The 24633-nt window shown below is 42.1% G+C and overlaps 1 protein-coding gene across 3 annotated transcripts in view; it reads left to right on the forward strand.

The window, feature by feature from the left end:
- thoc2 (THO complex 2) overlaps positions 1–24633 on the forward strand; it is a 156111-nt gene that overhangs the window by 126153 nt on the left and 5325 nt on the right. For all 3 annotated transcript variants that reach the window (XM_085999429.1, XM_085999438.1, XM_085999447.1), the window contains 5 exons: positions 8796–8945; positions 9324–9390; positions 11413–11582; positions 17696–17766; positions 18103–18151. In XM_085999429.1, the coding sequence (XP_085855555.1) occupies positions 8796–8945; positions 9324–9390; positions 11413–11582; positions 17696–17766; positions 18103–18130 (486 nt within the window). In that variant the 3' untranslated portion in view covers positions 18131–18151. The remainder of the gene's footprint in view (positions 1–8795; positions 8946–9323; positions 9391–11412; positions 11583–17695; positions 17767–18102; positions 18152–24633) is intronic.

Here is a 24633-nt window from a genome sequence, read left to right on the forward strand (position 1 = left end):
TCTCTCATTGTACTCTGCTTCCTTTATTTTGTCGCTTTCTTTTTCTTTCCCTCTTGTTTCTCACTCTCGTTCCCACTTTCTCTCCCTCGACCTCATTCTCCTTATTTCCATTTCCCTCTTTCTATTCCCTATCTCTCCCACTCTCCCCCTCAGTCCTCTCTCTCCTTTCTCCTATCCCCTCCGCCCTCCCTTTCGCTCACTCTCCCATCTGCCCTCCCTCCCTCCCTTGAGCTTGCTCTCCCCTCCGCCTTCCATTTTGCTTGCTCGCTCTCCCCTCCCCCCTCCCGCGCTCGCCCTCCCCTCCCCCTCGCTCGCCTCTCCCTCTCCCCCCCCCCTCCTCCCTCGTGCTCCCTCTCCCCTCCGCCCTCTATCTCGCTCTCGCCTCCCTCGCGCTCGCTCGCCCCACCCCCACCCTCCCCTCCCCTCCCTCTCCCTTTCCCCCTTCCTGCGCCCTCCCCTCCCCATCAGAGTGCTAAATTGACCTAAATGTTTAAGCCAGGTTTTTTTTTCCAATTATGATTGGGTGTAGGGACAAATAATTTGGAAGTGCTTTTCATCTTTACTCAAACTTTATTTTCTGAATTTTAATCTGCATAATTGAGAAGGATAGGGGAATCTCAACATATGACCCCGTGTGCTTTTGTAGTTTCTTTGTGTTAAAATGAAATATCAGGCGCAATAACCACTTGCATTTATAATATCACTTTTGACATAGATAAACAACCCATGGCATTTTACAGCAGCAAATAAAAAAAGAATGAATGTTGTGTCATGACGGAGAGGTGATTGAAAAGATAGCTTTTAAGTGAAAGGTCTGTGTTTCCTTGGCTTATTTGGCAGCATTGCCACCACTGAAATAATAGATTGTGGGTTCAAAATCCACCTCCAGGACTTGAACGCATAATCTCGGCTGACACTTCAGTGTAGTGCTTAATTGTTGAAGGTGTGCCACCTTTCAGATGAGATTTTAAATGAGACTTTATCTGCTTGCTCATTGCATTATACAAAGAGCAGGCAGTTCTCCCAGTACTGTAGCCAACCTTCCTGCCTTAACCAGTGCCATCAAAAACAGTTTAACTGGTCTTTAATCCCTTGGCGGCATCATCTGAAAAAAGTACATTGGGTTCCACATCTGCAGTGATGACACCACCTCTCTCGACCCCTCCACTGTCTCTGTCTCTGATTTGTCACACTGCTTGTCCAACATCCAGTCTTGGATGAGCAGAAATTTCTTTCAACTAAATATTGAGAAGACCGAAGCCATTGTCTTTGGTCCCTGCCGCAAACTCCGTTCTTTAACCATCGACTCATCCCTCTCCCTGAACCAGACCATTCGTAACCTTGGTATTTGACACTGAGATGAGCTTCTGACCACAAATCCACTCCATCACCTGTCTCCCCCTCGTACCTCTGCTCATCTGCTGCTGAAACCCTCCTCCATGTCTTTGTTATCTCTAGACTTGACTATTCCAACGCTCTCCTGACCAGTCTCCCATCTTCCACTCTCCATAAACTTGAGCTCATGCAAAACTCTGCTGCTCGTATCCAAACTTGTAGCAAGACCCATTCACCCATCACCTCCGTGCTCGCTGACCTACATTGGCTCCCAGTCTGGCAATGCTTTGGATTTTAAAATTCTCATCCTTGTTTTCAAATCCCTCCATCTCTGTAACCTCCTCCAATCCTAAAACCGTACGAGATTTCTGCATTCCTCCAATCCTGGCCTCTTGCGCATCCCCGATTTTAATTGCTCCACCATTGGCGGCCGTGCCTTCAGCTGCCTAATCCTCTTCACATCTCTCCCTCTCCTACTTTTAAGATGCTCCTTAAAACCTACTTCTTTGGCCAAGCTTTTGGTGACCTGTCCTACTATCTCCTTATGTGGCTCAGATTGCTAATGCTCTTGTGAAACGCCTGGCAACATTTTGTAAAAGGCGCTGTGTGAATGCAAGTTGTTGTTTGTATTTGTACGGCTTTTCTGTGCCCAGAATGGTGGCTGCATTTTCCTACATAAAGATAATGACTGCAGTTCAAAACTTATTCATTGGATGTGCAGCATTCCAAGGACAATAAGGTGACATGTAAGAAATCTTTTAAAGTCAGTGAGTTAAGAGGAGTGTGATGGGGAGACAGTTTCAGAAAGTGGGGCAGATGCAGCTGAAGACTTTGCCACTGTTGTTGGTACAAAATGAGGGAAGAGGGGACAGGTGGCCAAAGGTTTGAAAAAAGAAAGACTTGCATTTATATAGCACCTTACATAACCACTGGACGTCCCAAAGCGCTTTACAGCCTATGAAATACTTTTTGAAGTGTAGTCACTGCTGTTATGTATCATACAATCATAAAAATTTACAGCACAGTAGGAGGCCATTTGGCCCATCTTGTCCATGCCAGCTGGTAAGTGCTATCAACCCTATTCCCACATTCCAGCACTTGGTCCGTAGCTTTGTAGGTTACGGCACTTGAAGTGCATATCCAAGTACTTTTTAAATGTAATGAGGGTCAGGGTCTCTGCCTCTACCACCCTTTCAGGCAGTGAGTTTCAGACCCTCACCACCCTCTGGGTGAAAAAAGTTCTCCTCAAATCCCCTCTAAACCTTCCATCAGTTACTTTAAATCTATGCCCCCTGGTTATTGACTCCCTTCTGCTAAAGGAAATAGGTCCTTCCTATCCACTCTATCTAGGCCTGTCATAATTTTATACACCTCAATTAGGTCTTCCCTCAACCTCCTCTGTTCAAATGAAAACCACCCCAGCCTATCCAATCTTTCCTCATAGCTAAAATTTCTTAATCCAGGCAGCATCCTTGTAAATCTCCTCTGCATCCCCCTTAGTGCAATCACATCCTTCCTCTGATGTGGTGACCAGAACTGCATGCAATATTCTAGCTGTGGACTAACTAGTGTTTTATACAGTTCAAGCATAACCTCCCTGCTTTTGCCTTTATTAGCCGAGGCATAGAATATAAGTATCCCGTATGCCTTTTTAACCATCTTATTTACCTGTCCTGCTACCTTCAGGGATCTGTGGACATGCACTCCAAGGTCCCTCTGATCTTCTGCATTTCTCTGTGTCCTACCATTTATAATGTGTTCCCTTGCCTTGTTAGCCCTCCCCAAATGCATTACCTCACACTTCTCCAGATTGAATTGCATTTGCCACTGTTCTGCCCACCTGACCAGTCCATTGATATCTTCCTTCAGTGTGCTGCTTTCTTCTTCATTATCCACCACAGGGCCAATTTCCACCACATGGCCAATTTTTGTATCATCTGCAAACTTCTTAACCATACTTCCTACATTCAAGTCCAAATCATTGATATATACCACAAAAAGCAAAGGACCCAGTACTGAGTCCTGTGGAACCCCACTGGAAACAACCTTCCAGTCACAAAAACCATTCCCCTTTGTTTCCTGCCAATTTTGGATCCAACTTGTAGGATTGAAGGATGTGGCAAGAGGACATGAGGCAGGAATAGTTTGCAGCGGTAGGGTTAGATGACTTGCTTGGACAGATTTGAATTTGATGATTTTAAATTTAATACAGGTAGACTATCCTTTATCCGAAAACCTCGGGACCAGCCGAGTTTCGGATAAAGGAGAATTTCGGATTTCGCAAGGTGGGTCGGCGGGGGTCGTGCGCACGACTTACCCTTTATCCGAACTTCCGGAACCCTCTAAAAACCGAAGGTTTTTTCGTTCAGCGTAAGTCGTACGCACGACTTACGCTGAACGAAAAAACCTTCGGTTTTTAGAGGGTTTCGGTTTTCGGAAGTCCGGATAAAGGGTAGTCTACCTGTACTTTGGTTGATGGGTAGCCAGTGTTGATTAGTGAGGACATGGTCATGTACGAGTGGAACTTGCTGCAGGACAAAATGCAAGTGGCTGTATTTTGGACAAGTTGGAGTTTATGGAGTGTAGAGAGTTGCAGCCTGGCAAGGAATATCTTGGAGAAATAGAGCTGGAGGTGACCGAGCACGAGTAAGGGTTTTGGCAACAGTAGATGTGAGGTAGGGCAGAGTTGATTGATGTGGTAGAGGTGAATTGAAGCAATCTTGGTGATGAATAGGATATGGGGTGTGAAACCCAACTTTGGGTTGAACAGGATGCCAAGGCTTGCCATAGTCTGATTTAGCTATAATGAGTGGCTGAAAACAATGGCTTCAGTCTTCCTGCATTCAGTTGGTGGAAGTTTTTGCTCATCCATGTCTTGAGGCCAGCCCGATTGCATAAAGTTGTCCAAATGATGTCACCAGGGGGTAATATGCAGATACGGAAGAGGACTGACGATAGATCTTTGGGGGATTCAGTGGGTAATTTTGTCTGAAAGAAAAGCCACTGGCTTTGGGACAGGGAGGAGTGGAACCATGCAAGGGCAGTCGTAAGGAGAGAGACTGGAGAAATTAGCATGGTCGACCATGTTGAACACTGAAGAGGTTGAGGAGGACAAAGAGTGGCAATGCGGTGTATAGTCACAGACTCTACCGTCGTCACTTTGGCCAGGGTTGTCTTGGGGCTGGGTGGAGGCCAGGCTGAATGAATTCAATCAGGAAATTTTGGGAGCGATGAGCATAGACATGAGAGCCAACTACAGTTTCAAGGAGCTTAAGAGAAGGGATATCAACGATGAGATGATAATTGGAAAAGAGGGACGACTTTTATTGGAAGGGGCAATGATAGTGGCTTTGAAAGGGATGAGAGACAATGCTTAAGCAAAGAAAGCCATTAATAATGTCGGCCAGAAAAGATAATTCAATGGTGTTGAATGGGATGTAGGATAGAGGGACCAAGATTTGGGAATCATGGAAAAGATGTGTTTGTGGAGAAGGCATGGTGAAAATGGTAGAGAACCTATGATAGTGATGAGTTGGGTGTTATTCAGGAGCAGTGGGATGAGAGGAGAGTGAGGTGGCAGCAAATGTTGCTCAAATATAAATGGTCTCAATCTTGGAGATGAAGAATCTGAGTTTTTGCAGGTGTGGCAGGAAAATACATTATAGGAGGCAGTTTTAATCATAGAGAAAAGGAACATTGGGTTGTCCACCCAGATAATCCAGACATTGGGATTTGGCTGAGTGAGAATGAGGCATGGCTGTACCAAATCTGTGATGAATGACTAGACCAGTCATGTGTTGTTTGCACTTAAGTTTACGACCCTTGGACTTAAGGATGCAAAGATGAAAATGTTTTTTAAGGAATGGCAGGAGTGCAATATAGTGAGTTATTTGGTGGGAACAAGAGTATTGAAAGCAGAGAAGGAGCAGGTAAGCAGTGGCAAAAGTCTTGTGATGGGTGACGTGCCAGAGAGGCAGGAGTTAGGAATTTGTGATGGAGTTGGAGAAAGATTTCTTAGCATAGATGGAGTGGCATTGGAGGAAGGACATGGTGGTGAGGTGGGTGGAAGAGTCCATGTGAAGGGCGGGACTGAATGAAGACAGGAGGGTGATTAAATCAGTGGGGAGGAGGCAGAGTAGTTTTGGTGCAAGTTGAAATCACCAAGGATGAGGAGTGACTCATTGAGCAAAGCGCATGCTAAAGAGCTAGGGAGAGTGGTCGGTGCCAATTTTAAGTGAGTCAGGAATGATAAGAATGAGGTACACAAAGGGATAGAAAGATTAATGGAGTTGACTTCCTTACCAAAGATCAGCACATTGGGTCAAATTTTCAAACACACAAAGATGGGCAACTAAAAAATTAAAATTCCATCTCATGTTTCCCAATTGGACCTGTGGCTGGATCTGGGTGAAGATTTTAATATAAAGTTCAGATTTCCAGTGTCGATGAACTATGGTGCGTGCAGTTAATGTGATATTTCCAAATATTTGCTGCTGTTTTTGAATTAAGTGATCAGAATGTTTAGGTCAATGTTGAGTACAAAAAACGCAACTGACGGCTTGGTCAAAGGGAAGAGTTGACGGTGCACAACTGTGTTCATACAGAACTGAGCTGTGTGTGTATGTGCATGCTTGAATTTTGGCAATGTCAGTCCTGAACTGGCATCTTCAGTTAAAGTTTTGTTGCTGAATTATACAAGTACAGCTTTACACATCTTGGGATATAAACCTTGTTTGTTTCTTATAGTATGCTAACTTTGCATTGTTTAAGATGGTATGTTATTTTACAGTTCATGTTAATTTTCTAATCATGCATTCTGTTGTGCCACAAATTCTGCATATTATCTTTATTGAATCAAGGAGCATCAGGGATTAGTGGTTTGAGCTTTCCAAATAAACGTAGGTTTACAGTATCAGTTACAGTATATTGACCAAAGGATCAAGAAAAATTAAGTGATTAAATTAAAGTTTCAATGTTGTCCTTATGCAAGGACAGAATTGGGGTTGTTTGTGCCCTGATTTTTTTCTCTCATCCTGCTTTTTCACCTCCTGTCCTCATCAATATTTTACATTGGTACAAAATCTTTTAACTGTACTGGATCTGTCCCTGCAAATATCAGCTTTTTCATAACATTGCATTATGAATTTGAAACTGGAAGCTTATTGGTATGTAAACCTTGGAAAAGTTGTTTGTGACTTCAAAGTGAAATTACCCTTTTTTTAAACAGCTGTTTCAATATATCGTCACAGCAGTCTGTTGATATGCAGTACAAAGGGATAAAAGCACAAACAACCTTGTTGTATTAGTGAAATTCAGTTTGTTTATTTAGTCAACTTTTGTGAACCTTCGGTTTTGATCTATTAAAATAAATGCTTACTTAGGGCGCTAGTGCCCTGTGGTCATCCAGATTTAATTGGTAAAGGCATCACCTGATGTGCAATTATGCCATAAGATTTCAATTTCAATTCCCAATCTGTACTGCACTTCCTGAATTCAACCAGGACATAAAGGTTGGGCTCATCGTCGCTTCCCCCCCCCCCCCCCCCCGGCAAATCCCCTGAGGCTCGGAAAGGGAAATCTGCCAGCGTTACTAGTGGTGAGGAACAGGGTCTAACTCCGCTGTGATGACTTCCATGATCAGATAGCCTACCAACACTGTCTAAACTCTCAAAGAATGGCCATCTGGGCAAAGTAAATATTTAATAAATGTAGACAGTTACTAATGCTTTTGTAGGTTTAATTGCACTGTGCTTTATTACTTTTAACATATGTAGAATATATTGGGCCTGAATTTGCAGTTTGAAGCTTCCCGCGGGTGAATTCCTCCGAACCGCAAGACAAGTACGAGCCTACCTGATGGTTCTGGAAGTTCGCAGACTCGCACTCCTGGGACTCTATGCTTACACATACGTAAAGGCCTACGTATCCCAGGGACGCACGTGGTTCGCAAGCGCCCCATGGATCACGTGGGCCAGGCCAACCAATGAAAAAGCGGGATCCCCATTATGCTTTTAAGGGGATTCCATTTACATACGGAATCCCCATAAGCATGAACAGGAATCCCCTAAAAAAGACCACAATTCCGCACTAGTTAAATAAAAATAAATCATTATATGTTCAAAATTAATTAAATTAAACATTTAAAAAAAATTAATTTTTGAAAAATAAATTAAATGTTTTAAAGGGGCTAAAAATAACCAATAACTAATTTTAAAGTTTTTTATGTTTAAATAATTTTTAAAAATAATTTTAATATTTATTTGAACTCTTACACTGGTAAAAGAAGGCCCTAAGGCAGTAGCCTAACTCTCCGCCAGCGAATGTCCAGTTTCTGCGCATGCGGATGATCTGTCGAGCTAAAACTTGACAGATTGCAAGCTCCGGGTTTTCACGCATGCGCATCCCTGGAACTTGCGGGGGTGCGTACGTGGTCATTGGCCCAGGAAAATTCGGGCTATTTTAATGTTTTGAAATGTGCAATAATATATAAATGGAGTATTGTGGCCTGCATTGATGCATTTACACTTGGGCATGCATATGTGGAAATCATAAAGAGCAATTAGCTACAGGTTTTCAGTATTTTATCATTTGTAATTTACCAAGTACAGTACATTAATTTTCACAGAATAATAAACTACAATGTGACCTCCGGAGCACGTAAAAATTCTTGGAATGCCATATAATAAAAATGTAATTTGACTTGGTTACTGTATTCCAATGGCCCTGGAAATTATACATTGTGGGTTTCCCCCCCTTTTTTTATGGCTGTTAAAATCAAATTTCCAGGGACTATAGTTGAGTGATCTTTCTAATAACTTACTGTGTAAACACCCTACTTCTGAGAGCTTGTGTTTGTAGTAAGTAGTACTAGGATGTGATGACAAATAAAAATTAATAAAACACAATTTTTTAAAAATCACACTGAATTGGTGGGACATGATCTGAAGCTTGACATTAAAGTAGCTCTCAATTTCTATCCTTTGGAATTTTTGACAATTTGGTTATGGCTGTTAAGAGTTGGGAGAAATTTGTGCCTTTGTCTCTAGCAGGTTAATAAGTTGCTTTGATTTAAGATCCAAAATGGTGTATTTTTTCGACGGGTTTTAGTCTTGATTAGAGAAATTTTAAATTTGCTAATTTTTAACTAGCTGATTCTGAGCTACCAGTTGCAACTTCATTGCTAAACTTATTTTTACACTCGAGTCTTCAATCGCTAAAATGGTTTAGAACTACTGATGTTCAGTCTCCATTCTTTTAATACTTTCAGGTGCAGACTGAAATGGAACTGCTCTTGTATACAGATGTGTGTTTATAATCTGATGCCAGCTAACAAGCAAATGTATTCTTGCATTGAAATTGTCACAGTATAAAACTGGGTGTTTCATTTGACCTTAATAGAATGCCATTTAGTTCAGTTGAGACATTGTGATCATAAGTATGCATTACATCATTTTTAACAGCACCATAGCCCGCATCACACCAACCATAGTACAAGCACACAGTCAAAGAGCAAAGAAAGGGAGGTGGAGAAGAAAGAGGTGGAGAAGTTGAGGGATCGATCAAGAGAGAGGGAAAAGAAAGAAGATAAAGAAAGAAAAGACCGCAAAAGGGTAAGGGACAAAAGCTTGAAAATAAAGCAGATGTGAGTCAGATCTGATTCACATTTTGCAGCTTGTAGGTTTCTGTTGCCAATGGCATCTCTGTTAACGTGAATCTGTTACATTATTGATTACGTTGCGACATTGCCAATCGTGCTGAGCATTTTTCTTAGTGTTTCTGCCTCTTGACTTTTCTTGGGTTGTACTTGACCATTTGAAGAAGCTCGCAGTATTAATAAATGTGGATTTCATGTGTGTTTATTTTGACTGATCTATCGCCTTGCGTTGCTTAAATGTTATGTGGCATATGCAAATATACTTCGATTGGAATTCCCTCTTGAAAATCCTCCTTTTGTTCTCCTCGATAGAATTGTTTTTTCTTCTTCCCAGGATCATTCAAACAGTGATCGAGAGATCATACAAGAATCAAAACGGCGTAAAGATGAAAATGGAACAGGTAAGTGTTAATATCTAATCTTCTGTTGTTAGAATTCTGAAGGCAAGTTAACAGAGCCAAGGCAACTGAATGCTACGGCAGTGGGACACAACAAACTATCTATTGTCTCCAACGTAGAAAAATGGCTCAAAGTGCTGAACAGTGGAATGAAAATGGACACTGAACTTAAATGGGAGAATTAGGAGACATGACCAAAGGCATGGTCTAATAGTTAAGTTTTGAGAAGGCCTTTAAATACAGACAGAGAAGTTGTTTAGACAAAGATTTCTAGAGTGGAAGTTGAAGCAGCTGAAAGACCTGCCACTGGTAATAGATTGGCGGAGAGAGCATTACAGTTGATTACTTGTTCCAGCTCCCTTCATGGGAGTTTGAAGAGGAATTTCATCTGTCAAGATCCCTTTTTAAAAGATCATCTGTTAAATTTAGGATTTGCTTTGGCATCACTTTGGCTTTATTCCTTCTGTTCTCCTTCCCCACCTAAAAATGAAATTTCTGGTCGTGCAAGGTAAGTTTAAACAGTGCCAAAAAATCCTTGAGGAAATGGCTTGGAGGATTCATTAAGTGATGTGAAGGATCTCAATCCAAAGACAGGTGAAGCATCCTCGATTAATGAAATCCATTGATGTTTATCTACACGTTTTCCTCGCTCATTCCGATCAACTTGCAACATACCAGTCTCTAACAGGTGGCAATTACAAATCTAAGTAAACTCGTTTGCATTAGACCCATATAGCTTTGTGTTCTCCAGTTTAGCACTGTGACCTTCCCGTTCCTTTAAATGGGCCAAGCTAATTCGGTAAATCAGTATACGAGCATGCTTACTTCATTATTTTCATATTCTTGACTTGGTCTGTTTTCTCCAAATGTACAGAACAACAAATGTCAGAGTTCCAGCATGTTAAAATAATGGGCTTTTGGCAGGCTTTTGTGGGTGGAGTCAAATAGAAAAGCAGAGGTGTTTATCAAGAGCATTTCACAGTGCAGGGGCATGGTGGTTGAAGGATTTGCCACTAATGGTAGAGCAGAGGGAGAGAGCAATATCCTCGAGGCAGATGGTTGGAGGCTGCAAGCAAGAATGCAGGACTGGAGGAGTGCATTTCAGCTAATAACTTGGTCTGTGCCAGATTGTTGCCTGGTCCCATTGCCCACATCCAACTCCGTCTATATTGCAATCTTGCAGTGTGCCATGGCCCTTAAAAATGGTAAACAAAACAAATTCAGTAAAGGCACAATATGTGAGCTATATATAAAGATGAGAGACAATTGAAACTTGCAGATAATATTGCCATTTCCTAAATAACATATCTCTTAATGCTCCATAAACTGTTTAGTAATTTATGCCTTAAATTTTTCCTTAACACGTAATCCCATTTTTACCCAGAAAATCACTTCAAAAAAAAAATTGCTGTGGGGGAGTTTTTAAGCTTAAAAAGTGTCCAATAGAAGTTCAAACTATTTTTCTTTAAGGTGGCATCTAAAGAGCATTGCAGTGGGAGTTGAATTGAAAATATGTGTGGTTATGATGGTTTACGGCATGCGATTTTTTTTCAACTTTGGTTACTGCTATGGTTCTCTGATTCGCAGTTAGGCTTCTCCATTAACACAATACATTGAAATCAGTAAGAGCCACGTGGGTAAATTAAATTGGTAGGCAATATCGAGTGTAGTCATTGTTGTAATGCAAAGAAATGTGGCAGCGATGGGATAAATGAGCAGATATTGTTTGTGGTGTTGGCTAGGACACCAGGCCAACTCTGCCGCTCTTGTTCGAGTGCTGCCATGGGAACTTTAATGCCCACCTGAGGGGGCAGAGTTATTGGTTTATCAACACCTCTGACAGTGCAGCACTCCCTCAGTATTGTACTGAAGTGTTGGCCTACATTCTGTGCTCAAGTCTCTGGAGCGGGGCTTGAACCCATGACCTGACTTTGAGGCACTGAAGCAAGCCTGGCAGTCTTATTCCTTTTTGGCAATTTTGTGTTTACATTAAAGAGAAATGAGGATCGAATGTTTGTTTAACAGGTGGCTCTGGAAAACGGAGTAAAAGTGCAAGTCCAGCAGATTCCCCACGTTCAAGCGAGAAGGAAAAAGAGAAAAATAAGGGTTCAAAATCTGGCTCTGGTAAAGACAGGGATAAAAATGACTCCATCAAATTAGAAAAAATAGAAAAAAGTTCAACAACAAGCAAAAAGGTATTGTTTTGTAGATATAAATGTATATATCCTTGATAATTGATCATAGGACAGAATCAAATATAGAAGTCAAATGCGTGAAAGGAATTTACAAACCTTTTTTGAAGTCTGACATTGGCTTTTGTTCCAATGTTAGTGTAATTTTTTTTTAATAAACGTTAGTGTATGTGTGTAATTTATTTATATTGTGGATTCTTTCCTACCAAGTGAATGTGTTTTGGCAAGTGTCTGCAAAGTTGAGAAATTTTAAGTAAAATATTGTTAAAAAAATTATAGGACTTGAAACTGTATTGCCAATTGCACATGATTGCCTTGGAACATGACAGAATTGGCAACTTTTCTGGAGGAATTCTTTTTGCTTTTTTCTACATAACATAAGACGCAGGAGTAGGTCATTTGGCCACTCGAGCCTGCTCCGCCATTCAATAAGATCATGGCTGATCTGATCTTGGCCTCAACTCCATTTCCCTGCCCGCTTCCCTTGACTCCCTTATCGTTCAAAAATCTGTCTGTCTCCACCTTAAATATATTCAATGACCCAGCCTCCACAGCTCCCTGGGGAAGAGAATTCCAAAGATTCACGACCCTCTGAGAGAAACATGGAAACATAGAAGATAGGAGCAGGAGTAGGCCATTCAGCCCCTCGAGCCTGCTCTGCCTTTTAATGAGTTCATGCCTGATCATCCAAATTCAGTACCCTGTCCCTGCTTTCTCCCCATATCCCTTGATCCCTTTAGCCTTAAGAAATATATCTAACTCCTCGAATATATTTAATAAGTTGGCCTCAACTGCTTTGTGGTAGAGAATTCCACAGATTCACCACTCTCTGGGTGAAGAAATTCCTCCTCATCTCTGTCCTAAATGGCTTAACCCTTATCTTTAAACTGTTCTGGTTCTGGACTCCCCTGCCATCAGGAACGTCCTTCCTGCATCTAGTCTGTCTAGTCCTGTTAGAATTTTATAAGTTTTAATGAGATCCCCTCTCATATTTTTCTAAATGCCAGCAAATATAAGCCCAATCGACCCAATCTCTCCTCATACGTCATTCCTGCCAACCCAGGTATCAGTTTGGTGAATCTTCGCTGCACTCCCTCCATGGCAAGAACATCCTTCCTCAGATAATGCGACCAAAACTGCACACAATACTCGGTGTGGTCTCACCAAGGCCCTGCACAACTGCAGCAAGACATCCTTGCTCCTGTACTCTAATCCTCTTGCTGTGAAGGCCAACATACCATTTGCCGCCTTAACCGCCTGCTGCACCTTCAGCAACTGGTGCACAAGGACACCCAGGTTTCGTTGCACTTCCCCTTCTCCCAATCTATTGCCGTTCAGATCATCTGTTTTCCTGTTTTTGCCACCAAAGTGGATAACCTCGCATTTGTCCACATTATAATGCATCTGCCCAATCACACAACCTGTCCAAATCATACTGGAGTTTCTCGGCATCCTCCTCCTCAGCACACACGCCCACCCAGCTTTGTGTCGTCTGCAAACTTGGAGATATTACATCTAGTTCCCTCATCTATATCATTAATATATGTTGTGAATAGCTGGGGTCCTAGCACCGATCCCTGTGGTACCCCACTAGTCACTGCCTGCCACTTGGAAAAAGACCTGTTTGTTCCAACTGTTTGCTTCCTGTCTGCCAACCGGTTTTCTATCCAAGTCAGTACTTTACCCCCAATCCCACGTGCTTTAACTTTACACACTAATTTCTTATGTGCGACCTTATCGAAAGCCTTCTAGAAGTCCAAACACACCACATCCACTGGTTCTCCCTTATCTATTCTACCAGTTACATCCTCAAAAAATTCCAGTAGATTAGTCAAGCTTGATTTTCCTTTTGTAAAACCATGTTGCCCGATCCTGTCACTGTTTTCCAAGTGCTCTGCTGTTGCATCTTTTATAATGGACTCTAGCATTTTCCCCACTTCTGATGTCAGGCCTGTTTTCTCTCTCCCACCTTTTTTAAATAGTGGGGTTATATTAGCTACCCTCCAATCCATGGGAATTGTGCCAGAGTCTATAGAACTTTGGAAGATGACCAGCAATGCAGCTACTATTTCTAGGGCCACTACCTTAAGTACCCTAGGATGTAGATTATCAGGCCCTGGGGATTTATCGGCCTTCAATCCCATCAATTTCCCTAACACCATTTCCCTACAAATACTGATTTAATTCAGTTTCTCCCTCTCATTAGATCCTGTGTTCCCCGACATCTCTGGGAGGTTAGTTATATCCTCCTTTGTGAAGACAGAACCAAAGTATGTATTTAATTGGTTAGCCATTTCTTTGTTCTCCATTATAAAATTCCCCTGATTCTGACTGCAAGGGACCTACGCTTGACTTCACCAATCTTTTTCTCTTCACATATCTATAGAAGCTTTTACAGTCAGTTTTTATGTTCCCTGCAAGCTTACTCTTATACTCTATTTTCCCCGTCTTAATTAATCCGTTTGTCCTACTTTGCTGAATCCTAAACTGCTCGCAAACCAAAAAGGTTTGCTGTTTTTTTTTTTGGCCAATTTATATGTCCTCTTCTTGGATCTTATGCTATCCCTAATTTCCCTTGTTAGCCACGGTTGCGCCACCTTTTTTGTTTTATTTTTATGCCAGACAGGGATGAACAAATTCTGTAGTTCATCCATGCGATCTTTAAATCTTTGCCATTGCCTATCCACCGTCAGCCCTTTAAGTAACGTTCCCCAATCCATCCTAGCCAACTCGCGCCTCATACCATTGTAGTTTCCTTTATTTAAATTCAGGACCCTAGTCTCTGAGTCAACTACTTCACTCTCCATCTTAATGAAGAAATTCCTCCTCATTTCCCATTTAAATGGGTGCCCCCCTTATTCTGAAATTATGCCCCCTCGTTCTAGATTCCCCCACGAGGGGAAACATCCTCTCTGCATCTACCCTGTCAAGCCCCTTCAGAATCTTATGTTTCAATAAGATCTCCTCTCATTCTTCTAAACTCCAATGAGTATGGGCTCAACCTTTCTTCATAAGACAACCCCTTCATCTCTGGAATCAACCTCGTGAACCTTCTCTGAACTGCCTCCAATGCAAGTATATCCTTCCTTAAATAAGGAGACCAAACCTGTACACAGTACTCCAGGTGTGGTCTCACCAATGCCCTGTACAGTTGTAACAGAACTTCCCTACTTTTATACTCCATTCCCTTTGCAATAAAGGCCAACATTCCATTTGCCTTTCTAATTACTTGCTGTACCTGCATGCTAACTTTTTGTGACTCATGTACAAGGACCCCCGGATCCCTCTGTACCGCAGCATTTTGTAATCTCTCCCCATTTAAATAATAATTTGCTTTTTTATTTTTCCAGCAAAGTGGACAACCTCGCATTTTCCCACATTATACTCCATCTGCTAGATTTTTGCCCACTCACTTAGCCTATCTATATCCCTTTGGGGGTTCTTTGCGTCCTCCACACAATTTGCTTTCTTACCTATCTTTGTATCATCAGCAAATTTGGCTATATTACACTCAGTCCCTTCATACAAATCATTGATATAGATTGTAAATAGTTGAGGCCCCAGCACTGATCCCTGTGGCACCCCACTAGTTACAGTTTGCCAACCTGAAAATGACCCATTTATCTCGACTCTGTTTTCTGTTAGTTAGCCAATACTCTATCCATGCTAATATATTACCCCCAACCCCGTGAGCTCTTATCTTGTGTAGTAACCTTTTATGTGGCACCTTATTGAATGCCTTCTGGAAATCCCAGTACACGACATTTACTGGTTCCCCTTTATCCACCCTGCTCGTTACATCCTCAAAGAACTCCAGCGCATTTGTCAAACATGATTTCCCTTTCATAAAACCGTGCTAACTCTGCTTGACTATATTATGGTTTTCTAAATGTCCTGCTACCACTTCCTTAATGATGGACTTCAGCATTTTCCCAATGACAGATATTAGGCTAACTGGTCAATAGTTGCCTGCTTTCTGTCTCCCTCCTTTCTTCAATAGGGGCATTACATTCGTGGTTTTCCAGTCCGCTGGGACCTCTCCAGAATCGAAGGAATTTTGGTAGATTACAACCAATGCATCCACTACCTCTGCAGCCACCTCTTAAGACTCTAGGATGCAGGCCATCGGGTCCAGGGGACTTGTCCACCTTTAGTCGCATTAGTTTGCCTAGTACTTTTTCTCTAGTGATAGTGATTGTTTTAAGCTTTCCCCCCCCCCCCCCAAAATAGCCCCTTGATTATCCATTATTGGGATGCTTTTAGTGTCTTCTACCGTGAAGACCGATACAAAATATTTGTTCAAAGTCTCTGCCATTTCCCTGTTTCCCATTATTAATTCCCCAGACTCATCCGCTCGAGGACCACGTTTACTTTAGCTACTCTCTTTTTTATATACCTGTAGATGCTCTTACTGTCTGTTTTTATATTTCTTGCTAGCTTACTCTCATAAGCTATCTTCTCTCTCTTTATCATTTTTTAGTCATCCTTTGCTGGTTTTTAAAAATTTCCCAATTCTCTGGCCTTTCACTATTCTTTGCAACATTGTATGCTTTTGTTTTCAATTTGATACCATCCTTCAGTTCCTTAGTTAGCCATGGATGGTTCATCCTTCCCTTGGAGTCTTTCTTTCTCACTGGAATATATCTTTGCTGAGAGTTATGAAATATCTCCTTAAATGTTTGCCACTGCTTTTCTATAGTCTTACCCTGTAATATATTTTCCTAGTCCACTTTAACCAAGTCTGCCTTCATACCTTTGTAATTACCTTTGTTTAAGTTCAGGACACTAGTTTGAGACCTCGCTTTCTCACCCTCGAACTGAATTTGAAATTCTACCATGCTATGATCACTCTTCCCAAGAGGATCCTTCACTTTGAGATCATTAATTAATCCAGCCTTGCGGTAAGGTTAAAATAACTGCAATTCCCAGAAATGAAGTGAAAACAAAATGTTGAGAACATACAGTAGACCCATCAGTATCTGAAAAGCAAAGAAACAGATCAATATTTCAGCTTGATATCCTTCTTTAGTTCTGACAACGAATCAAAGATCATCTTTGTGAGCTCTTGACCCTGAATGTTGCAGCCAAACCTTCTGACTGCATGCTTGGATTGTTCCAGGTTACCTGTAAAGCGTACTGTCTGTATTGCCACGAGGGGAAAAAGAATAAAAGCATTGATGCACTATAGTGGATCACTCCAGTCGTGGCCCTTCTTCTGTCTGTGGTTCATATTGCTTGCATATTTTGTAAGCTAGGAACATGCCTGATGTAATGGGCAATACAAGTCCAAGTTATAATATCTATCAATATATCAAGCTTTGTTGTATATTAATAATATATTGATGAATGAGCCTTAAAGTTGATTGGCTTATAGCCTTGCATCATTATTTGTTTGTGTTCCAGCTCTGCTCGTTCTTCCCCATTTGAGCCCACCAGTGTTCCAGCTTTGGCTCCACTTCCTCGCTTTTTACCAAAACCCACCCTCAGTGTTCCAGCTTAACTCACCCACATTGAATATGTTCCCTGCCACTCTCTGGGCTCTGTGACTAGTCTCCAAATCTGAGACATAGAAGGGATGCTGCTTCATATTGGAAGGGCAGCCTCATTCTGCTTCAGTATTGGCAGGTCAGCTTATTTGCTGGGCATTGCTGCTTGTATTTTTAAAGAATTGATATTTACCAAGAGGAAGAAAACCTAGAGAAAGCAAGTTCTGTTTATATTTTTACTATTATAAGGGGAAATGCTGCAACAGATTGAACAGAGCTGGAACATTGTGAGCAGATTTTCATGGAAGGGAACTCTGGCTGGACTGCACTGTCAGTACTCAATGGGAGTGAAAAAGCAGAGCAGTAACTGGAGCACTCTGGTAGTTTTCAGAGTGAGGGAGAAAAGCAGAGCTTGAGTAAGCAGAGCAAGCTTTAAAAGAAACACCGGCTGGCCAGAGTTGTGAAATTGCCTAGATGGCAATGTTGGATGTGCTTGTGTATGCAAAACTGATTTTTGCTTGTAGTGATATGTTTTGTTTCTCCCTTCCACAAAACAACTAGTGTGGTCTAGATCTGTTCAACATGTCAAATGTTTGTAACACATTTTCTTTTTTTAATTATGTCTTGTAGGAGTCTAGACACGATAAAGGAGAGAAGAAAGAGAAGCGTGAGGGTGGAGGACTGAAAGATGACAAAAAACAATATCCTTTTTATTGATCCTGTGGAAATTGAAATATACAGATTTTTAACCAGAAACAAATTTAGATTTATGGGAGTTTCTATGTAAAATTAGGATGCTCTTAAAATATTGTCTACTATCCAAAAACTCAAAAATCACATTCTACTAACGTAGATTATCTTGTGTACTTTTGAACTGTCGTTGCAGATAGTGTCAATGGTGTCCTCTAGTCTTGTATAACTAATTTACAACCCTTGTACTGGTTCCAAAACAGCTCCTGATTCAGAATGACAATCTATGCATTAGAAATTTCACAGCCCAAGTAATGTATAGTTGCTATTTTTCTTAACAATCATACTCATAAATCCTCAGAAAAACATAGATAATGAAGAATGACACAACTAATGGTAAGATTTTGATTTGATTTGAGTCTGAAATCATCAATTAACTGAAGTATTGTGTCCAATTCTGGGCACCACACTTTAGGAAGGATGTGAAGGCCTTAGAGCGGGTGCAGAAAAGATTTACAAGAATGGTTCCAGGGATGAGGGACTTCAGTTACGTGGATAGACTGGAGATGCTGGGGTTGTTCTTGGAGCAGAGAAGGTTGAGAGATTTGGTAGAGGTGTTCAAAGTCATGAGTGGTCTGGACAGAGTAGATAGAGAGAAAATTTTCCCATTGGTGGAAGGGTTGAGAGCCAAGAGCCAGAGGACACAGATTTAAGGTGATTGGCAGAAGAATCAAAGGCAAATGAGGAAAAACTTTTTTACGCAGCGAGTGGTTATGATCTGGAATGCACTGCCTGAAAGAGTGATGGAGGCAGATTCAATCATGGCTTTCAAAAGGGTATTGGATAAGTACCTGAAGGGAAAAAAATTGCAGGGCTGAGGGGAAAGGGCAGGGGAGTGGGACTAGCTGAAATGCTCTTGCAGAGAGCTGGCTCGGGCTCGACGGGCCGAATGGCCTCCTGTGCAGTAACAATTCTATGATGCTATAAACATAAATTATCGGGCCTTATTTTCAGCACTTATCTAGGAATGCAGTTCTGTCGGTGTCATTTTGTTCCTAAAATTTTTCCCTTCCTCGATGCGCACAGAGCTTGGTGAAGGCAATGTTGGGTAAATCTGCTAAACAGAGTGGCGACGGGAATTTGGTGAGAGTGGGAATTCGGTGTGGGGGGAAGGGGCGGGGGAAGAGGAAAGAGGCGCCAAGTAATTTAAACCAAGGGGCAACAGTAAATATATAAATAATCAGCATAATTAATTAGATCTAAGAGGATAAAACTAAAATTAACTCAGTAGAGGATGCCAACATTAAAGGGAACTGAATTGCATTCAATAAAAATCTGTTAATTCTGGCACTGATAATTAAATAATAAATAGGAGTATGGGGATACTGAACTGAAAAACATATACATAACATAAGTAGATAGACTTTTAAACAAAATGATGGGACAGCTAAGACCCATTGCCTGCAATTCCTGTGCCATGTGGGAACTCCAGCACACTTGTGCGGAAAGTGCCTTCAATTGCTCGAACTCAAGCTCGGGGGTTTCTGTGCTTGAGCGACTGGAGCCACTGCAGGGCATACGGGAGGCTGAGAATTTTCTGGAGCGCACATTCCAGGAGGTGGTCACCCCACAGTTAGAGTTCAGGAGGATAGTAAGTGGCAGTGTTCCCTGTAGTTCTTTTTCGGGCCGCCTGCCCCCTTTAAGGGGCTGCACGGCCCATTCAAAATACCGCGCATACGTGGTTTTTCTATTGAAAAGCAGGCTGCGTGGGACCCTTGGAGCGCCACGTGGCTGCGCAGCTTGCAGGTAACCTTGTTAAGTGGGTGGGTATCTAGGAGGGTAGGAAGTGTGAGGCAGTGCAGGAACTCTCTGGGAGTATGCCACACTCAAACCGGTTTTCAGTGCTGAATACTGATGAGGGTGACAATACTTCAGGGGAGTGTAGTCAAGAGCACATCCACAGTACTGTGGGGCAAATGACTGCACGGGGCACAGCAAAGTGTTGAAATGCAGTGGTCATAGGGGGATTGACTGGCGTTTCTGCAACCACCGACGTGCGTCACACATGGTGTGTTGCCTCCCTGGTGCCAGGGTAAAGGACATCACTGAACAAGTGCAGAATATTTTGTGGGGAGATGGGTAACAGCCAGAGTTGTGGTCCATGTTGCAACCAATGACATAGGTAGAAAAAGGGTTGAGGTCTTGCAGGCACAGTTTCAGGAGTTAGGGAGGAAGTTAAAGAACAGGACCTCAAAGATTACTCCCAGTGCTATGTGCTGGTGATTTATAGGAACAAGATAAACCAGGTCAACGCATGGCTGGTGCAGGAGGGAGGGCTTCAGATTCTTGAGAAGTTAAAGATCATATTAGATCAAAGGAAGAGGCTTATAATGTTGCTGAAAAGAATAGTAAGCCTGAGGATTGGGAGGATTTTAGAATTTAACAAAGGGGGACCAAGAAATTGATAAAGGGAAAATAGAATGAGAGTAAACTAGCGAGAGACATAAAAATGACTATACAAACTTCTATAGGTATGTAAAAAGGAAAAGATTAGCAAAAGTAAATGTGGGTCCCTTGCAGGCTGAGACGGGAGAAATTATAATGGGGAATAAGGAAATGGCAGAGAAATTAAACAAATACTTTGTGTCTGTTTTCATGGAAGACGACGCGAAAATCTCCCCGGAAATAGTGGAGATCCAAGGTTCTAGTGCGAATGAGGAACAGAAAGAAATTAGTATTGGTTAAAAAAAAAAAAAAAAAAAAGTACTGGAGAAATTAATGGGACTGAGCCAATAAATTCCCTGGACCTGATGGCCTGCATCCTAGGGTTTTGAAAGAGGTGTGGCTAAAGAGATAGTGGATGCATTAGTTGTCATTTTCTCAAATTCCATAGATTCTAGAACAGTGCCTGCACATTGGAAGGTAGTAAATGTAACCACTATTTAAGAAAGGAGAGAGAGAGAGAGAGAGAAAACGGGGAACTACAGACCAATTAACCTGACATCAGTAGTAGGGAAAATGCTAGAATCTATTAAGGACATGGTAACAGGGCACTTAGAAAATAATAGGAATGGGCAGAGTTAGCACTGATTTATGGAAGGGAAATCGTGTTTGACAAATCTGTTAGAATTTTTTGAGGTTGTAACTAGAAGAATAAATAAGGGGGAACCAGTGGATGTGTATTTGGATTTTCAGAAGGCATTGGATAAGATGCCACACAAGAGGTTATTAAACAAAATTAGTGCTTATGGGATTGGGGGTAATATACTAGCATGGATTGAGGATTGGCGAATGGACAGAAAACAGTAGGAATAAACTTTTGGGTTGGCAGGCTGTAAGTAGTGGGGTACCGCAAGGATCAGTGCTTGGGCCTCAGCTGTTCATAATCTACATCAATGATTTGAATGAGGGGACCAAATGTAATAATATCCAAGTTTGCTGACACAAAGCTGGGTGGGAATGTCAGTTGTGAGGAGAATGCAAGGAGATATAGACAGGTTAAGTGAATGGGCAAGACATGGGAAATGGAATATAATGTGGAACAATGTGAAGTTATCCACTTTGGTAGGAAAAATAGAAAAGCAGAGTATTTTTTAAATGGTGAGAGATTGGGAAATGTTGGTGTTCAGAGGGACCTGGGTGTCCTTGTACACCAATCACTGAAAGTTAACATGCAGGTACAGCAAGCAATTAGGAAAGCAAATGGTATGTTGGCCTTTTATTACAAGAGGATTTGAGTATAAGAGTAAAGATGTCTTGCTGCAATTATATAGGGCCCTAGTGAGACCACACCTGGAGTATTGTGTACAAGTTTGGTCTCCTTACCGAAGGCAGGATATACTTGCCGTAGAGGGAGTGTCACGAAGGTTCACTAGACTGGTTCCTGGGATGGGAGGGATTGTCCTATGAAGACAGATTGAGTAGATTAGGCCTAATCTACTCAGAGTTTAGAAGAATTGAGAGGTGATCTCATTGAAACAAACAAAATTCTTACAGGGCTTGACAGGGTAGATACAGGGAGGATGTTTCCCCTGGCTGGGGAGTCTAGAACCAGGGGTCACAGTCTCGGAATAAGGGGTCGGCCATTTAGGACTGAAATAAGGAGACATTTCTTCACTCGGAGGGTGGTGAATCTTTGGAATTCTCTATCCCAGGGGGCTGTGGCAGCTCAGTCGTTGAGTATATTCAAAACAGAGATGGATAGATTTTTGAATATTAAGGGAATCGAGGGATATGGGGATAGTGCAGGAAAGTGGAGATGAGGTGGAAGATCAGCCATGATCTTATTGAATGGCGCAGCAGGCGCGAAGGGCCAAATGGCCTACTCCTGTTTCTTATGTTCTTATGATAGGGAAGGATAAAATAAGGGGGGTGGGGCCTGCAGTATTGATCAAAGACACTATACAGCACGAGAAATGAAGGATGTATTTGAGGGTTCAGAGAGAATCTATTTGGCTAGAATTAACGAACAATAGAGGAGCTATTACGCTGTTGGATGTAAACGATAGGCCACCAAATAGTGGGGAGGAGCGAATTTGTAGGCAAATTGCAGAACGATCCAAGAACTAGTGATGATGGGGGGGACTTCAATTAACCTAATATAGACTAGAAAAATAACAGTAAAAGGGAGGAGGAATTCCTGAAATGCATACAAGAGAACTTTCTTGATCAGTATGTTTCCAGCCCAACAAGTAAGGAAGCAGTGCTGGATCTAGTTCTGGGGAAGGAAGTGGGGCAACCAGCGCATGTTTCAGTGGGAGAGCATTTGGGAAACAGTGATCAAAATATCATGTTTAGAATAGTTTTGGAAAAGAACACGCAAAAATCAATGTGAAATATTCCTCTGGAGGAGAGCTAATTTCAATGAGTTGAAAAGGAATCTGACCCAGTGTCATTGGGTCAAAGATTGGCAGGTAGAACAGTAAATGAGCAATGGGAGCAATGTTCCTGCTAAGGCGTGCGCAGCCGCACCGTAATTTGAAAGGTCCCGCGCAGGCCGATCACCAGCTTTTACATTGTAAATACCATGCATGTGCAGAAAGTCAAAGGGACTGCGCATTAAATGAAACAGGCCGCGCAGAACATAGCACAGCTTACAGGGAACATTGAATAGAAACATAGAAGATAGGAGCAGGAGTAGGCCATTCAGCCCCTCGAGCCTTCTCCGCCATTCAGTGCGATCATGGCTGATCATCCAAATTCAGTACCCAGTCCCTGCTTTCTCCCCATATCCCTTGATCCCCTTAGCCTTAAGAAATATATTTAACTCCTTGAATATATTTAATGAATTGGCCTCAACTGCCATCTGTGGTAGAGAATTCCGCAGGTTCGGCACTCTCTGTGAAGAAATTCCTCCTCATCTCGGTCCTAAATGGCTTACCTCTTATCCTTAGACTGTGATCCCTGGTTCTGGACTCCCCTGCCATCGGGAACAGCCTTCCTGCACCTAGTCTGTCTAGTCCTGTTAGAATTTTATAAGTTTCAATGAGATCCCCTCTCATTCTTCTAAACTCGAGCGAATATAAGCCTAATCGACCCAATCTCTCTTCATACGTCATTCCTGCCATCCCAGGTATCAGTCTGGTGAATCTTCGCTGCACTCCCTTCATGGCAAGAACATCCTTCCTCAGATAAGGCGACCAAAACTGCACACAATTCTCAATGTGTGATCTCACCAAGGCCCTGTACAACTGCAGCAAGACATCCTTGCTCCTGTACTCGACTCCTTTCGCTATGAAGGCCAGCATACCATTTGCCTCCTTAACCGCCTGCTGCACTGCATGCTTACCTTCAGCGACTGGTGCACAAGGACACCCAGGTCTCGTTGCACTTCCCCATTTCCCAATCTATTGCCGTTCAGATAATCTACCTTCCTGTTTTTGCCACCAAAGTGGATAACCTCGCATTTATCCATATTATACTGCAACTGCCATGCATCTGCCCAATCGCCCAACCTGTCCAAATTGTACTGGAGTTTCTCGGCATCCTCCTCACAGCACACATGCCCACCCAGCTTTGTGTCATCTGCAAACTTGCAGATATTACATCTAGTTCCCTCGTCCAGATCATTAATATATATTGTGAATAACGGGTCCTAGCACCGATCCCTGCGGTACCCCACCAGTCACTGCCTTCCACTCTGGGGGGGGGGGGAAAAAGACCCATTTATTCCAACTCTTTGCTTCCTGTCTGCCAACCAGTTTTCTATCCAAGTCAGTAACTTACCCCCAATCCCATGTGCTTTAACTTTGCACGCTAGTCTCTTATGTGGGACTTTATTGAAAGCCTTCTGAAAGTCCAAATACACCACATCCACTGGTTCTCCCTTATCTATTCTACCAGTTACATCCTCAAAGACTTCCAGTAGATTAGTCAAGCATGATTTACCCTTTGTAAATCCATGTTGACTTTGTCCGATCCTGTCACTGTTTTCCATGGGAGACCTTCAAAGAGGAGATAGTTTGGGTACAGACTCGATCATTCCCATGAGGGGAAAAGGAAGGACATCCAAAGCAAGAGGTCCCTGGATGACTAAAATGAAACAGAAAAAGGAGGCATATGATAAATTTTGGTTTAATAATTCTGTAGAGAACCAAGCTGAATACAGAAGTACAGGGGAGAACTGAAAATGCAATAAGAGGGGCAAAGGCAGCAAATGAGAATAGCTTAGCAGGTAATATAAAATGGAACCCAAAGGTCGTTTTTAAACCTAAATAGTAAAAGGGTAGACAAAGGAAGGATGAGGCTGATTAGGGAGCAAAAAGAAATTATGGAGGCTAACGACATGGCTGAAGTACTAAATGATTACTTTGCATCTTTCTTCACGAAAGAGGATGCTACCGATGTCGCAGTAAAGGAGGAAGTGGTAGAGAAATTGG

The sequence above is a fragment of the Somniosus microcephalus genome, chromosome 1, assembly GCF_052327205.1.
Source record: "Somniosus microcephalus isolate GS21.2 chromosome 1, FLI_Smic_1.0, whole genome shotgun sequence".
In the NCBI taxonomy this organism is placed as follows: domain Eukaryota; kingdom Metazoa; phylum Chordata; class Chondrichthyes; order Squaliformes; family Somniosidae; genus Somniosus; species Somniosus microcephalus.